The 18,453-nt window shown below is 37.9% G+C and overlaps 1 protein-coding gene across 9 annotated transcripts in view; it reads left to right on the top strand.

Moving 5' to 3' along the window:
• The first annotated feature begins 2,073 nt into the window (after positions 1-2,073).
• Positions 2,074-18,453, top strand: part of GPR141 (G protein-coupled receptor 141) — a 46,696-nt gene continuing 30,316 nt past the window's right edge. The window contains exons 1-2 of one of the 9 annotated variants that reach the window (XM_063609654.1): positions 2,077-2,198; positions 17,287-17,351. In XM_063609654.1, the coding sequence (XP_063465724.1) occupies positions 2,083-2,198; positions 17,287-17,351 (181 nt within the window). In that variant the 5' untranslated portion in view covers positions 2,077-2,082. Of the gene's footprint in view, positions 2,199-3,467; positions 3,588-13,308; positions 17,052-17,286; positions 17,352-18,453 lie in introns of those variants that run through there. The other 8 variants (XM_055293391.2, XM_055293394.2, XM_055293397.2 and 5 more) reach the window with 8 other exon arrangements.

Below are 18,453 nucleotides of genomic sequence, written 5' to 3'. Positions count from 1 at the left end.
AAGCTGCTCTCAGCAGGAGGGTTTGTCAGCAACAATCTTCTCTACAACTAATAAAGCTTGAAATATCTCTAGCATGAGTTATTTTGAAGCAGATAACATTTTAACTCATACGACAGAAAGAACGCACATCTGCTGAAATTGAAGTTTCCTGATGCAGAGGTCTTCTCTTCAAACTAAGAAACAAAGTTGGAAGCACTTAGAACATTATGTTTGGAGTAAGAACTGTGAATACTGATGAAAACAGAACTGCAAAAATTTCGCCTAAAATAACGAGTGTTTTGGCATTGTAAAGAATACCAGGAATCACCCCAAATTACCAAAGTTATCATTCTACTTAGGGACCTTAAAATAGAAAGAACCCAGGGCCAGTATCATTTTGATGCCTTTTAAAATTTCTTTTTGAAATAGTGAAATGTCACAATGGATTTTAAAAATAGGGGAATGTTTAAAATGTTGATATTTAATAAATTAGTACTTTTTTTTTTTTTTTTTTTGAGACGGAGTCTCGCTCTGTCGCCCAGGCTGGAGTGCAGTGGCGCAATGTCGGCTCACTGCAAGCTCCGCCTCCCGGGTTCACGCCATTCTCCTGCCTCAGCCTCTCCGAGTAGCTGGGTCTACAGGCGCCCGCCACCACGCCCGGCTAATTTTTTGTATTTTTAGTAGAGATGGGGTTTCACCATGTTAGCCAGGATGGTCTCGATCTCCTGACCTCGTGATCCGCCCGCCTCGGCCTCCCAAAGTGCTGGGATTACAAGCGTGAGCCACCACGCCCGGCCAGTACTTTTTAACTGACAAATTTCTATATAATATTATCCTGCTGTTTACATCAGGAGTTCTCAACCTCTGGGCCACAGACCAACAGTGGTTCGTGGTCTGTTAGGAACTGGGCTGCACAGAAGGAGCAGAGCAGTGCACGAGCGAGCCAGCAAAGTTTCATCTATATTTACAGCTGCTCCCCATCACTTGCATTACTGCCTGAGCTCCACCTCCTGTTAGATCAGTAGCAGCATTAGATTCTCATGGGAGCATGAACCTCATTGTTGAATTGTCTATGCTAGGGATCTAGGTTGCAGTGTTCCTTATGAGAATCTAGTGTCTGATGATCTGTCACTGTCTTCCATCACCTCCAAATGGGACCATCTAGTTGCAGAAAAACAACCTCAGGGCTTCCACTGATTCTACATTATGATGAGTTGTATAATTATTTCATTATATATTATCATGTAATAACAATTGAAATAAAGTGCACAATAAATATAATGTGCTTGAATCATCCAGAAAACATCCCCACCCCGTCTGTGGAAAAATTGTCTTCCATGAAACCTTTCCCTTGTGCCAAAAAATGTTGGGGACCACCGATTTACATAATTAGAAAGTTTATAAAATCCTAATTTATAGAGTGGTCATCAAATGGTAGGAAAGTTAAAGCAGTTTGAGGAACTGATGATTTTTTTTTTTCAATACTTGCAGTGCATCTCTACGATCGTGTGGGCAGCTTCTTCTGGAGATAATGTTGACAGTCTAAAAAGCTAAGCTGTGACAATTTACTCCCCTCCCCTGCCCCTATAGCACACTCTGATTTTAAATATTTTCTCTCTTAATTCTAATTAAATGACATAATTATAGTGCCATGTTCCAGTCAATGTCATTTATCAGTGACAGCTAATTAACACAATTATAAAAGTGGGAGCCCTAAGTTACCAGTGAGGTATAGAGCAACTCTGGAAATTTTCTCCTTACTGAAAGGAAATATTACCCATATTCCTTCACCAGAAGAACAATACACAGTTTACCTTCCCTTTTTGTTTTTGATAATATCACTTTGTTCCCCATTCTCTACAAAATTTAGTTTGAATAACATTTTAAAAACTTGATTCATCGTAGTCATCAGTCCTTCATAAATATTTCTTGACAATTGGCCTCTCTGTAGTTTGCAACCTGGACTATTCATGTTTAAGAGCTTGGTTTTTCAAGACTATTGTGTTTCAAATAGTTTTGAGGTTTTATGGTCTGTTGACATTCTGAGGAACTTAGAACACATTCACTTCCTTTTGCTTGGTGAGCTGTCCAGAGCCTTTGCAAATGCATGCAGAGCATGGAAATGCCCCAGCTGCCCTGCTGTTGAAACAGAATACTATTTGGAAGGCAGACATGTGGCCCATCTCTGTAGCCATCACTGAGAAATCTGGATTTTCAAGGTAAGTGCAGAAGACTTAGGTTTGGGGAGACATGAATGAAAGTGCTATAGAAATAAAGCACACTTAATTTGTTGGCATAGTCCTAATTCAGAATCTTCAAACGGTTCTGCTCTAAAAAGCAAGCTTATTCTGTCTGACCACAACTCCTCCTTTATAGAAAGAATTATTCTACTCTTACTGCTTAGGATATGCTGCTCTGTAAGTAAAACCTAATTTTTATTGGTAAATATGAAGAAAAATGATTTCAGAATCTCTCAAAAAACCAGCTAAACGTATCATAGAATTTTTTAGGGCAGCTGGCACTATTGGATTTATGTATAATTATTCAAATGCTTATCTTTTAAGTGATGTCTTAATTTCCTTTTGTTATGAAAATCCTTTTAACTCTATTACTGTATTATTTTCAGATAGAGTTTGAAACTATTCAGGCAGCCCTAGTCAATAGCAGGAAACAATCTGTAGGCAATCAGGTACTTAGAAATTTCTAAAAGAAGTATATTCAAAATAACATGTGAAATAATGGTAATTATAATTCTTTCCATCCCACTTTTAAAGTACTACGTAACAGGAAGGATCTGAAAATAACTTCTTAAATAAGATAAATAAAAAGAACAACATCTGTTCAAATAATTTTACTTTAAGTAAAATACTTCCTATACCAGTATTTCCTACTTCCAAGAAGTAATATTTTTCAAATATGTGGAATGAAATATAATGCAGAGTTTTTAAACAATAAGTCAGTAATGCCTAACCTGAATATAGGCATTTAATTTTGTTTCTTTCACAAATTTGTTATATGACTTTTGATAGGTCACTTAATTCTCTGGACTTCAGCGTTCTACGTAACTGCACAATTACTTATCTGAGAAATTACTTATTAAGTACTCTGGAATTACATGTCTTTGTTTTCTGTTTTATTGGGTTTAAATCGATTAATTAGGATTTTAATCAGTCAATAGAAGTAATGGGAAGACCAATGGATGAGGAATCAGGTGGCGTGAACTCTAGTCCTCTGTTTTCTAGTAATTGGCTGCATAATTTGGGGGAATATTGTCTAAGGATTCCAGACCAGGGGGTGGCAAACTTTTTCTACAAAAGCCTAGATAGTAAATATTTTAGGCTTTGCAAGCCAAGAGGTAGAACTGAGGCTAATATATTGGTACTTACATAACCATTTAAAACTATAAAAACCATTCGTAGCTCATGGGCTGTACAAAAACAAGAAGTTTCTTTGGCTTAGGGTACACAATTTTCCAACTATTCTTCTAGCAATGATTTTCAACAATTATAAAATGGAAGTTGTAGACTGGATAAGGGATGCTCAGCTAAAGGAGTTCCTGGATGGTCTTTAGATTGATACACCAATCCTCTGAAATTGCATGCAAAAATGTGTGTGTTTTTCTTTTCTTCCTTTGTGCATGTGTGTGTTTCTCTCCCTTCCTTCCTTCCTTCCTTCCTTCCTTCCTTCCTTCCTTCCTTCCTGCCTTCCTGCCTTCCTGCCTTCCTGCCTTCCTGCCTTCCTGCCTTCCTGCCTTCCTGCCTTCCTCCCTCCCTCCCTCCATCTCTCTCTCTCTCTCTCTCTCTTTCTCTCTTTCTTTCTTCAGGGACTTTCTCTCTGTTGCCCAGGCTGGAGTTTAGCAACCCAATCATGGCTCACTGACTGCAGCCTCGACCTCCAGGGCTCAAGTGATCCTTTCATCTCAGCCTCCTCAGTAGCTGAGACTACAGGTGCTTGCCACCACACCTGGCTAATTAATTAATTTTTTTTAAAAATAGAGACAGGGTCTTGCTCATGTTGCCCAGGTTGGTCTCAAACTCCTGGGCTCAAGTGATCCTCCTGCCTTGGCCTTTCAAAGTACTGGGATAACAAACGTGAGCCACTGTGCCCGGCAGCGCTTTTTTTTTTTTTTTTTTTTTAAATAAGAAAAATACGGATTGATTTTCAAAGTGATCCAAAATCCAATTAAAGTTAAGGACCATAGGTCTATCTAATTTCTAGAAGTGCTTTCCAAATTTAAAATCAATGAGCCTGTGAAATGTTTACTGGTGTCTACTATGTATAAGCCATTGTGCTAGCACTATAAGAGACGTAGCATGTTGTGACTAAAATAATATGTTAAATATATTGTTAAATAATATGTTAAAAAATATATTTTTGGGACAGGGCCTCTCTCTGTCTCCAAGGCAGGAGTGCAGTGGCACACTCACAGCTCACTGAAGCCTTCACCTCCTGGAATTAAGTGGTCCTCTCACTTCAGCCTTCCGAATAGCTGGGACTGCAGGCGTGAGCCACCCTGCCTGCCTTTTTTTTTTTCTTTTTCTTTTTTTTCTTTAGAGAGGGGGTCTCACTATGTTGCCAAGGCTGGTCTCAAATCCCTGGGCTCAAGCAGTCTTCCTGACTCAGACTAAAAATATTTTAAAGAAGTTAGAATATGTGCAAGTCAGTGCTATCTTTCAAAGTAATAACATTGAAAACAATTTTCAATTGGTCAAAGATTTCTGAGACATTGCTTTGCAAAGTGTTTTCAAAGCTAGTTCATGCGTTATACCAAAGTATTTTCCAAATTTTGTTATTGTCCCATCTTATTCTGAATGACAATGTTATTATTCATGACAGTCATAATCAAACTTAATCTAAGCATAGTCTGTTTCCTAAAAACATAATTTCCTTAAGGGCAGGAACTATGCCTTTGCTACCTTTATATTTTAGAACAGAGTTTGACCCATAATAAGTACCCAGCATCTTTGGAATGGATATATGAGTGAATAAGTGAATGAAATGATGAAGGTATTATCATAGAGATTACGTACCATAGATACTGAAGGCTTGGAACTCCAGATGGTCTAAAAGCGGTAGTTGCTAAGTCCAAAGATGGCTTCTCTTTTCAAATTTGGATGTAACTGTGATTTCAAAATAATTGGCCAACTCAATATTGCAGTTCTTGATGATTAAGTGACTTTTTAAAAAGAGTGAAATTTGTGGAATTTAATTAACATAGGAGAGGGAAATACTTTTTACAAGGTTGCTAGTAACCTACCCTCTGGGATGGCGTGAGTGGAGGGTGAAATTTTGTTAATGAAAAGCATTGCCATCAGCATCTGAGCCCCTCGTGTCCTGAGACTGGGTAGAAGACAGTATCAGCTGGAGCATGATGCATAAATGGTAGCTTTTCTGGGAAATCCAAAAGTCAAGTCTGGTAGAATTTAGGGCACCACTCTGCTCCCTGATAAAGAAGTTCAGACTGAGCTCCACTGCCTGCCCAACTGATGCCGTCAGTCAGAGCACTGTTTCCTGGGAACTTCCCACAGCTACCCAGGGCAGGGAGTAACTTGTGATCAATCAAATTGTAGCTCTGTTCTCACTCCAGGAACAATTCTACTAAAGGAAATCCAATCTACAATAGCTAGTATATGACTCATTCACTTCTTAGGGAAATTTAAGATTTAAAATGTTAAGAAACGGTAATGAAAAACCTAAGTAGCTTTGTATATAGTTGGTGTCATGCCTGAGACATCCTTATTCAAAAAAGTGCCTCTCACCTCTACTCTTGTCATCCCCTCATCTCAGAAACTGTTAGGAAATAGCAAGCTACTATTTGCTTTGGGATACAATTATACAGTGAACCTGTGCAGTATCACTCTATATTAAATAGCACCATTTTCTTCACACATTTAGCAGTTCTACCGAGGACATATTCCCGGATCTCCTTAAGGATTGAGTAAGTCCCAAATATAATCCAATGACCACATGCTTCATGAATGGGAGCTCGAATATGTCTTATGATCCAAGGTCTCACTTGGGTGTGGCAGGAAGCTTAGTCCCCTCTCTGAGGATTTCTGAGACTCCCTGGGCAGTGCTTGCATGTTCTACAAATTCAAGAGTGGTAGCACACACACCTCTCGCTTTGACTGCTGTCCCAAGCTCTATTTTCATAGACCTCTGCACTTCCCTGGAAGGCTTTACTCCAAAATGTGGTCAAGACCCCTTCCATTCTGTCTCAAACACAAGTAAACTTAAATCTGTGACAAACCTATTTTGGGGGCAAACTTTTTCTTAAAGGACCAGATCATAAATATTTTAGATTTTGTGAGCCAAACAATCTCTGTTGCAATGATACAACTTACAGTTGCAATGTGAATGCAGCCACAGACAATGCATAAATAAATAAACTTGGCTGTGATCAGATAAAAACTGTATTTACAAAAAATGAGTGGCTAGCCCATGAAATGTACTTTGCTGGCCCGTGAACTATATTGAATGCTTTGTGTCAACTTTTAAAAAATACAGTGTAGTAGGCCAGGCACGGTGGCTCACGCCTGTAATCCCAGCACTTTGGGAGGTGAGTGGATCACCTGAGGTCAGGAGTTCGAGACCAGCCTGGCCAACATGGTGAACCCCCGTCTCTACTAAAAATACAAAAATTGGCCAGGCGTGGTGGTACACGCTTGTAATCCCAGCTACTTGGGAGGCTGAGGCAGGAGAATCACTTGAACCCAGGAGGCAGAGGTTGCAGTGAGCCAAGATTGCACCATTGCACTCCAGCCTGGGCAACAAGAGCGAAACTCCGTCTCAGAAAATAAATAAATAAACAAAAAAAATTACAATATAGTAAAAAGAGATATAAAACTCACAGTTAGAGAATGCCTTCCAGAGGTATCAGCACTTCGCTTCCTGGAGGTGTCCATCATTCATTTTAGCCCTGGCCTGAAGCCATGCTACTGAGACCCACTCATCCTTCCTGGCCAGAAGTCCTCTCTCCTCCTTGCCTTCACTTCCACAAGTTCAGGTTCTTCTCCCCACACGTTAAGCCCCAACTAGGGATGTGAAAAACAAGTTCATGTCATAATCGTCTGACAAGAGGAAGGCCCATTGAACAGAAATGTGGTCCATGGAGGTCGGAAGCATCTCTGAAACTACCAGTAGCACTTACCTTCCATTCACACCACTAAAGGGCTTATCAAAATTTTCCTTTCTTGACTAAAGAGAGAGTCTGCTGTAAAGACAGTTCTTTTCCCCTCTTTTAAACATTATTATTATGGTAAAGTATATAAAATTTACCATTTTAAATATTTTACCAGATAGCTTAGAGGCTTAAATACATTCAGTTTGTTGTGCAACCAGGACTACAACTCATTTCCAGAAGTTTTTCATCATCCCAGACTAAAACTCTTTACTCATTAAACAGTTACTCCCCATTCTTTCCTTCTCTCAGGCCCCTGGTAAATCTTATGAAGCTATGATGAAATTTATCAAATGCTTTTTTCTGAATCTATTGAGATGATTACATGGTTTTTGTCTTTCATTCTATTGATGTGATATATCAGATTTGTCGATTTGCATATGTCAAACTATCCTTCTATCCTTAGGATAAATCCCTTTTGGTCATGGTGAATAATCTTTTTAATGTGCCGCCAGATTCCATTTACTATATTTTGTTGAGGATTTTTGCATCTGTGCTCATCAGGGATATAGGCCTATAATTTTCTTTTTTGGTTGTATCCTTGTCTGGCTTTGGAATCAGGTTAATGCTGGCCTTGTAGAATGAGTTTAAAAGAATTTCCTTCTCTTCAATTTTCTGGAAGAGTTTGAAAAGAAATAGTGTTAGTTATTTTCTAAATGTTTGGTAGGGTTCAGCAGCAAAGTCATGAGGTCTTGGACTTTTCTTTGATGGGAGACTTTTTTTAAATTACGGATTCAGTTTTATTATTAATAATTGGTCTATTCAGAGTTTTTGTTTCTTCGTGAGTCAGTCTTGGTAGGGTATATGTGTCCATGAATTTATCCATTTTTGCTAGGTTTTCCAACTTGTTGGTGTACAGTTGTTCACGGTAGTCTTCAGTGATCCTTTTTTTTTTTTTAATTTCTGTGCTATTAATTGTACAGTCTCTTTTCATTTCTGATTTTATTTATTTGGGTATTTTCTCTTTTATTCTTGGTTAGTTTAGATAATCATTTGTCAATTTCGTTTATATTTTCAAACAGTTAAGTTTTTGTTTCATTTCTCTTTTGTATTTATTTTTCAGTTTCAATTTCATTTATTTCTGCTCCGATCGTTATTATTTCTTTCCTTCCTCTAATTTGGGGTTTGTTTTTGTTTTTCTAGTCCCTAGAGATACATTGTTACATTGTTTATTTGAAATCTTTCTACTTTTTTGATGTAGGCATTTATTGTTACAAACTTCTCTCTTAATACTGCTTTTGCTGTGCTCCATAAATTTTGGAATTTTAGGTTTCTATTTTCATTTATTTCAAGAAATTTTAAGATATCCTTCTTAATTTCTTCATGACCAATTGGTCATTTCAGGAGCATTTTTTGTTTGTTTGTTTTTGTTTTTGTTTGTTTTTAATTTCCATGCATTTTTACAGTTTTGAACGTTTCTCTTGTAATATACTTTGGATGTCCCCTCTGAATCTCATGTTGAGATGTAATTCCTGGCGTTAGAGGTGAGACCTGGTGGGAAGTGTTTGGGTCGTGGGAGCAGATCCCTCACGGCTTGGTGCTGTTCTCCTGATAGCGAGAGGGTTTTCACAAGATCCACTCATTTAAGTGTGTAGCACTTCCCGCATCCTTTCTCCTTTCACAGTGTGATGTGCCTGCTCCTGCTTCGCCTTCCGCAATGAGTAAAATCTTCCTGAGGTCTCCCCAGAAGCAGATACTGGCACTATGCTTACTGTAGAGCCTGCAGAGCCATGAGCCAAATAAACCTCTTTTCTTATAAATTACCCAGTCTCAGGTATTTTTTATAACAATACAAGAGCAACCTAATACACTCTAGTAATTTATTTCTAGATTATTTCATCGTGGTAAGAAAAGATATTTGATATTATTTCAATTCTTTTAAATGTGTTGAGGATTGTTTTGTGGCCTAACATGTAACCTATCCTGAAGAATGTTTCATGTGTTGATGAAAAAAAAAAGTGTATTCTGCAGCTGCTAGATGAAATGTTCTGTAAATATCAGTTAGGTATATTTCATCCAAAGTGCAGCTTAAATCCAATATTTCTTTGTTTATTTTCTCTCTATATCATCTGCCCATGCTGAGAACAAAGTGTTGAAGTCTCCTGTGTTACTGTATTGTAGTCTTCTCACCCTTTAGATTCAATAACATTTGTTTTATGTATCTGTGTGCTCCGGTGTTGGGGCATATGTCTTTGCAATTGGCATGTTCTCTTTCTGAATTGATCCTTTTTATCGTTATATGATGATCTTCTTTGTATCTTTTTAGAGTTTTGATTAAAATCTCTTTTATCTGTATAAGTATAGTTACTCCTGCTCAGGTTTGGTTTCTGTTTACATGGAATATCTTTTTTCATCTCTTCACTTCTAGTCTATCTGTATTATTACAGGTGAAGTACGTTTATTGTGAACAGCTTATAGTTGGGTCTTTTATTTTCTTTTTTAACCTACTTACCCAGTCTATATCTTTTATTTTTTATTTTTTATTTTTTTTGAGATGGAGGGAGTCTCGCTCTGTCGCCCAGGCTGGAGTGCAGTGGCGCCATCTTGGCTCACTGCAACCTCTGCCTCCCGGATTCAAGTCAGTCTAGATCTTTTAAGTGGAGAATTTAATCCATTTACATTCAAGGTTATTATTTATAGGTGAAGAGTTACTCCTGTTATTTTGTTAATTGTTTTCTTGTAGTTTTGTATGTTCTTTGCTCTTTTCTTCCTCTCTTATTGTTTAGTATTGTGGTTTGATGATTTTCTGCAGTGTAAGGGTTGAGTATTTTCTGTTTCTCCTTTGTGTATCTGCTCTACCAGTTAGTTTTATACTTTTGCATGTTTTCGTGATGATTGTCGTTTTGCTTCCAGATGTAGGACTCCCTTGAGCTTTTTTTGGTAAGGCTGCGGAGTGGTAATAAATTCCCTTAGTACACATTGTAGGTTGATTATTATTTTCACTCATTTTTTAAAGATAGTAGTCGATGGTCTTCCTGCTTCCACTGCCACTTTTAAGAAGCTGCTTGTCTGTGTAGAGGATATTTTTTAGTGGTCTGTCTTCTCTAATTGGCTGCCTTTAATATCAGCTTCTTTTTCCTTAGTATTCTGTGGTTTCACTCTGCTGTGTCTAGGTATGATTTCTTTTTATTCACTCTGCTTAAGAACTTTTGGCCTTACTGAATCTGATGATTGATGTTTTTCATCAATTCTGGAAATTTCTCAGCTATTATCTCTCAAAAATCTGCCTTTACCTTGCTCTCTTTATCTTCTACTCTCGAACAAATTTAACCTCCATGTGACTTCCTTTTTGTAATTTTCATTTTTCTTACAGGAACATAGCATAGTTGCTAAGAAATAGAATTGAATCCAAACTCTGGGTTGAAATGATGCCTTTAACTCTTAGTTGGTATATAAATTTGAGCAAGTTTCTTAAGCTTTCTGTGCCTCAGTTCCCTCAGTTCTAAAATGGAGGGAGCAATAGTATCTACTTCATAGGATTGTTGTAAAGATTGCAAGATGAAATATGTGTAAAGTGCTAAGAAGCTTGCACAGTGTATTTGCTCTTATTTTCTTTTTGTGTTGCATTCTGAGCAATTTTTGTCATCTCTATTATATGGTTCACCAATTTTTATTTTCTCTTTCTGGTTCTATTAGTATATTTTTCACTTTCAAAAATACAATTTTCCAAAAGTAATTTTTTGGTTATTTTTCAAAATGCCTATTCATTTTTAAAAATCACTTACTTTTAATATATTACATTATTTTATATATGAACGTTTGCATTGGCATTTGCTATTACCAGTTACCTTCTGCCAGATACCCAGAAACCCTGGGCCATTTCAAACTAAATTTTCAACATGGGATTTTTTGAGACCCACTGATAGTACAGATTCCTATGTCCAAACTCTGACAAGGCTGTCGTATGGTTATGAATTTTTGTGGGGAGAATATATTTTTTCTTTTCCACCCAAAGCTAAAACTAGGACAAGTAAGTAGACTGTGACTTTCTCTGGAGTGGATTTTTTTTCCAAGTGTTTTCCTTTTCTTAGGTTGTAGCTTTGTGTGTGTATTAGTCTGTTCTCATGCTGCTATGAAGAAATACCTGAGACTGGTTAATTTACAAAGGAAAGAAGTTTAATTAACTCACAGTTCCACATGGCTGGGGAGGCCTCAGGAGACTTACAATCATGGCAGAAGGCACCTCTTCACAGGGTGGCAGGAGAGAGAATGAGACCCAGTAGGGGAAATGCCAGATGCTTATAAAACCATCAGATCTTGTGAGAACTCACTCACTATCATGGGAACAGCATGGGGGAAACCACCCCCATGATTCAATTACCTCCCACTGAGGCCCTCCATGATACATGGGGATTGTGGAGATTGCAGTTCAAGATGAGATTTGAATGGGGACACAGCTAAATCGTATCAGTGTGGTCGAGTCCAATCTGACTTTACACCTTAATATGGGGCCCAGGCTTTGTCCCTGTTGTCCTGTGTATATGGGTCTGTTAACAGGAAAGATCTAAGTCTCCAGCATTGATCAATAACTTCAGAGCTGCCTCTGCTTTTAGTACTCATTTACTCGCTTACCTTTCTTGATTTATGTATTACGAAATTATTCTTTTCTACTAAGACTTTCTACTTATTTTTAACTCATCCATGAATTTTTAAAAGATGTTTAAAAAATGATTTTTCGCATTTTAGGGTACTTTCCACTGTGAACCAAGGTCAACACTGACTCTGCCTCAAATTCCACATCAGAGTTACTGCTATATTCTCAGTGACAAGCCCCAATACTTAGTATGCAATAGCCACTCTAATAATACTTATTAAATGAGTAAATATATGTATAGTTGAATGTAACCCTGGTATTATTTAGATATTTCTCTAAAAACCCAAGGAAAGCTTACTTTGACATTGAAGACAATTAAGATATGTTAAACTTAAAACATTCTATTAAAGCTCTGAACAGAATACAGGCCTCAGTCTGCAACTTTAGGAATTTTTACTGATTTCAGATGGGCAGTCCACAATTCAGGTGTTTGCTCTTTTGAAGAATATTCTTCCATAGAAAATAATAATCTAAATGTTGGTTTGATCACCAGACTAAATGGTAAAACCTATATCACTGGTAAATTATTTACATCACAGCATAAATACATCTGGAGAATGTATTCTCCATTTATAATATTATTTCTATAACCTCAGTAGAGAAAGGAAATTCTGGGGACTGCGATATATCAGTTGGATTCTGGCTTAGGCTAATTGTCTGAAGGAAAGTACATCTGAAAATCTAGGGTTTTTACACTGGAAATTGCTTGCTGGCTTCTTCTCAATATGTTGAGAAAACATATTGAGGGCAAGAAATAAAGTGAGTTCTCTGACTTGGTAAACCTGATTTGAAGTGACAATGAGATGGGGGTCTGAGGGAAAAGATACCAAAGCCTGAGGTTGAAAATTCAAATTTGCAATTAAGAAAATGGTTTTCATTCTGGGATGCCTATTGAAAATATTTGGAGAGCAATAAAAAATATAGACACCTATACGGTATTCCGAGAAGTGAGAACCACGTGTCACTATTTTGCAAAAGCTTCCCAGGCAATTCCATAGGGCAGCCACAGTTGATGCATCAATCCGGATGCCATGAGAAAACTGAAACCACTCCAGGTATTTGAAACAGGAAGGGGTCTAATGTAGGGAATCAGAGGCTGCAACAGCATTGAAAGAGCTGAGAGAGGAAAGACCAGAAAAAGCTGCTGCTCCTGTTGCAGAAATCAGGAAATGCGAGAATCTTTGGAGACTACCACTAAAGAGGGCAGCTGCTTTGCTCCAATGAGGGTGGTTTAGAAGAAGCCTGAGACCCACTGGCGAACTACAGGTCTCCTTTCTCCAGAAGCTCTCGGGCTTGCATGGTGTTTACACACACAAAAAAATAATGGCTTCTCTTCAGTTCTACCTGCAGGTGTCACAGTATCAGCTCTTATTATTCATGGCGTCTAACGCTAACCTTTGTGGCCAGGGACTCTACAGATACATAGAAGGGACAAGATGGTGCAAGTCTGTCAATAGACTGAGAAATACTTGGAGAGCATTTAAAAACCAGATTGAGAATCACTGGCGAACTTCCAAAATTCAGAGTACTGATGTACTCTGTTGTTTTCGTGAACTTTAAACAGCAAAATATTTGTAAAAGCATTTATCCAGATTCAAGAAGAAGGCTTGAGGTTTAACACTCCCAGTGAAGAGAACTTTTTTCCACCCTCCATATTTCTGTGAGTACCAGGAGGAAGTGGGAATATCTTCCCTGACCCCCCACCATAGTTCCTCCCACTCTTCTGGCAGTGTTAAAGAATTCACAAATCAATGGCAAAAATAATTTTTAAGAGGATTCTAGCCAGACAAAGGCCACACTTGGCAGAGGCTCAGCTGAACCTGGTACTCAGATGGAGAGGTTTCATGATGGGTGTCACGAAAATGTGACTATACAAAAGGAAAATGTGTTGATACCAAAGTTCACATCCTTTGTTCTCCATACCATTGCCTCTCTATATGCAAGTGACAGCGTGAATTTTGTAGGACGCTTTTTCACATACATTTGCTTTTCATATAAATCGTAATGATTGACCAGAGACCCTTGCAAATAGCCTGGGCATGGACAAAGGAAAATAAGAGCTGCCCCTTCTTAAGTCAGTGGCTTTCCCTCTTCTCCCTCCTGAGAGCAACCACCCACCCACCTGGTATATTTTCTTCTCTTCCACTCCCACTGCCTCTTCCTCTTTTCCTTTCCCTCCAGTGCTTCCCTCTTCTCCTCCCCTTTACCTCCTTCCTGTTAAAAAGTGTCTGGTGGTGGAGCCAGACAGAGCTGTAGTCAGAGCCCTGTGGGATTTCTCAGGGGCAGGATAACCTCAGGTACTGTGCCCATGACAGAAAAGTTACCCTAGAGGCAGCCAGCTGCATCCTGAACCTCCCAGAACTTCTACATAATAATAGAATGTTTCCTTCTTGCCAAGACAATTCTAAGTATTTTTAAATTTAGTGCTGAGAACGGTGATTTGCACAAAGTTTGTACCTTACAAGTAGATACCGTTATCCCCATTTTATCAATGTAGGCTTAGAGAGGTCAAACAACTTGCCCAATTTCAGATAGCTAATATTCAAATCAAGTGGTATATATCCCACTGTACTCTGAGCTTCCCTGATTGTAACATTTTTATGACTCTATTTGTGGCATTATAATTTATGAAGGTCATTGATGAACTACAGTGTCCAAATATCCTGGCCCTCTGAGGAAGTTACTGAAAACCATACTATCTTTATCACTCTCATCAACAATAAGCATTTATCAAGTGTACTCTCTATGCCAAGTCTTATGATGTGTTTTATATAGATTATTCACATGCTTGTAAAATAGTACAAAAACTTTATGAAACAGGTAACATTATAATCACCCCAATTTACAGATAAGGAAAATAAATTATGGAGATATTAAGTAAATTGCCCAAGAAGGCCCAGCTAGTAAATAATAAAGGCAAGATTTTAGAGCCAGCGCTTATAGTCATATACTACACTAGAAACTTTAGTTACTTGCCTGAACAAGAAAGGATGACAGGACACATAGGAAGATGGAGGTTGGGAGCAAAGAGAGAAAATAGGAATATTCAGTTGACAAGGAAATACCAGCTAGAGAGGAAAAACAATTACATTGCAATGCTATGACAGGGTTTTTCTCGGGAGGCAGATTTCTGCACAATGTGACAAAGGACTTTCCAGCAACTATTTTTAACAACACCACAGACTGCCTCTCAAAACAGAGTGTGAATATTTTGACCTTGGAAATTTTCAGATGCTAAAGAAATTTCCTAAATTGAAGAGAACATTGGAGCGTATATGACCTCTAAGCTAGTATGTGACCTCTTAGATGCTTTGGACGTAGAAGTTAGCTCATTGAAACCATCACAGCAGCCTGACAGATGTAATGATAAAATTTTATAAGTGGCCATACTGAAGCATGATGAGAACAAGTGGTTGAACCCAAGTAAATGACTAATCTAGTCATTGAACTCAGCTCAGAATCTAGTCTCTGCCAGCATTTCTAGTCTTTGCCAGCATTTCTTTCATACTGCCTCTTAACAAATTGCTGGCAAAGAAAAAAAAAAAAAAAGCTGGCCAAAAGCAGCCTGCATTTGAATTAAGGAGACAGTTGTTCTTGAATTTATTTTTTGTACTAGGAAGACACATTTCTTCCTCTATGCTTTAGAAGTACTGGAATGGTGGTGTCCCAATAAGGTGCCATGTTCAGAGAGTGGTGAAAGCTAAAGCTGACCTTATAAGACCTGGGAAAAATTAGTACGCATCCTGTCTGAGAGCAATAATATCATGCTGTGCATACAGCAAAGTCAGGGATTTCCTCTGGGAAGAGGCAGACAACTCCAAGAAACTCAAGAGGGAAATCAGGGTGGCATTTGTAGGATACTGACCTCATACAGACAGGGTCCTTTCATGCATAACTATTAGCTTCATTATGTAACAGCCACCTAGAGTGTAGAAGAGCAATAAGGTATCAAAGCTCAAATGCTTTCCTTAAAGTACCCGTTTAAATAAGTCATCATGGGGGCTACCATTTTTACAACATTTCATAGATTACAATGCATGTTCAGGTTTGACATCTCACTCAAGCCTTCTCAACATTTTACATTCAAAGGAAACTATGTATGTAAAGGCTTATGAAGATTTTTTCATATGTAATATCTCATTTATGTTCTAAATGTTCTATAGCACCTATTTTGAGTGCATCTAAGACTGTTGTTTTGTTTCTGTCATTAGGCAACTAAGAAATATAGGACAATTTTGCATGGTGAAGGTATATTAGAAGAACATATGAAAATAGTCTTCTTCTTATTGCAAAAAAAGAGAAATCATTGTACACAGAAAGGAATAAAAATTATTCATGATCCACCTGCCCAAAGCAACAATGCTTAAATATTTGGTACAGTTACTTTCAATAAATAAATATATTTGGATTATTTGGTAAAGATTATAGTGTGTATACAGGGTTGTCTTCTTTATCACAGAAATTTTCTATTTTATTTAATATTCTTAGTAAACATCATTTTAATGGCATAGTAGATTATATGAGTGGAGCATAATTTACTTAACTTATTGTTAACAAATCTCTTGCATATAGTATATGTATTTTGTACCTATTGCTGGTATTCCTCTTCATAATTCCTAGAAGAAGGATTACCACCCCAAAGAGCATGAATGCTATTAGTGATCTTGACACATATGGCCAAAGTGACTTTTAGAAATGTGGTACCAATTTCAGCTCTAATGAGCAACATCACCTTGCCTTTGCCAGCATTGAAGATTGTCACAATATTTTAATTCACCAATTTTATAGATTAAAAGATATTGTTGTTTTAATTTTCACTTTGCATGGTCACTTTACGCTGTCCACACAACTTATTAAAGACACGCATAAAAGAAATCCCCATAAAAGGCAGCTTAACTGGATGTTTCCCTCCAATGGCAAAGTAACTCCCAGTGGGCCAAGGTAAATACTCAAGGGTGAGGGAAGCTTGGGTATTGCATACAAGAGCTGGCAGCACAGCAGCAGGGACTAAAGGATGTCTGTTGTTTGTCAACTTGCCTCTCTTTCTTCCACTTTCAGTATTTTTCATTGCATGAACAGTTGCCAAATGCTTGCCGGGTTCCCTGCACGCCCGCAGCAAGCATTCTCTCACAGCATGGATTCTCTGTTCATGAAGCTCTCTCTGCAAAGAGTAAAACAAGAATGGGTTGCAAGTAGAGAAACTGAGAGTACGTGATGACCTGGAGGATGCCCCACAGGCAACATTTCCTTTTGAGGCATTGAGTTTAGTCATGTTACTCTTCATAACAGAAAATGGAAGTAGAACTATCTTTTGTTATTGTTTGGATTTTTTTCTTTTGGGTATTTTTTTTCTGCCCTTACTCTTTTGTTCTTAGATTACTAATTTAAAAATGTTATTCTGGAAAATTTGAAATCTGTAGCCCAGTAGAGAGCAATAAACCCCATATACCCATTACTCAGCTACATGCAACTACATAGACTCCATGCAAGGCTGCCCTGAGTGATTTACTCTGTCTCCCCTCCAACCCTGCAGCTACATCATTTTGAAGAAAATCCCGGAAATCCCAGATGTAATATCATTTATCCGTAAATATTTTGGTATGTATCGCTACAAGATGGTTTTTGAAAAACCTATCATCTTGCCCAAAATAATTCTTTAAAATTGCCAAATAGCCAATTACTGTTCAGATTTTCCTGATTGCCTCATATTTTTACAGTTGATTTCTTGAATTGGGTTCCACACAAGGTCTGTATCTTGCATTTGTTGATTTGTTGTTGTACTCACTTTAATAAGTATAAATAAATGGTACTTTTAGTGGGAAATGGTATTTAAATAAATGCCCACAGTCTGAGTGCCAGGGATGCTTATTGCGACTCTGATGGTTATTTCTGGACAGAGCTAGAAAGTAATAGGAGGGTATTTTTATTTTACACACAATATTTTAATTGCTATTTACTTATTTATATAACAGTACAACATTTTTTTCTCTCCTGAGTTATCAGAGTTCTGTATCTTCTTAGTTAAATACTCAGTGTGATTATTGTAACTAATAGTGTTTTAGGTTCTTCTGGGTGAGAATAGGGATGACTTACCATGTGACCTGGCTTTCAAAATCTTCCTTTATACTCTGCAACATCAATGAATCAAAAAGAAAATAAAGCGAGTGGAGAGACTGATGTTAGTTAAATTAAAATCACAGAATAACAGAGCTACAGGGGTCTACTGAAATCATTCTAGTTGATCTCTTCATTTTGTAGAGAGATACACTAAGGCTGGAAAGGTGACTTGCTCAAGGTGATCTAAATCAACGGTTCTCAGAATTTAATATGACCAGGAATCATCTGGAGGCCTTTTTAAAACCCAATTGCTGAGCCTCACCCCAGAGACTCTGATTCAATAGGTCTGGGTGGGGCCCTTGTGATGCTGATGCTGCCAGTGCACTGACTGATTTAGTAGCACTAATCCATCTACATGTTGCCTAATTAACAACCAACGGGAGCATCTTCTTGGCTACAGCCCTGCTAAAGTAAGATGAACTCACTTTGAGCTACATGGGAGTAAGTGCTGGAAAAATCAAGTCATGGGGCAGGAGCAGGTGAATTGTGGGTTGACCAGGCTGTTTCCTACCTGATGTGACAGATGGAGAAGACTCAACTGCCTCCCTGAATCTACTGGGGGTTATCAATTTTTCATCATAGG

The sequence above is a fragment of the Symphalangus syndactylus genome, chromosome 9 (genome assembly GCF_028878055.3).
Source record: "Symphalangus syndactylus isolate Jambi chromosome 9, NHGRI_mSymSyn1-v2.1_pri, whole genome shotgun sequence".
Lineage (NCBI taxonomy): Eukaryota > Metazoa > Chordata > Mammalia > Primates > Hylobatidae > Symphalangus > Symphalangus syndactylus.
This window is presented reverse-complemented; position numbering and strand designations above follow the sequence as displayed.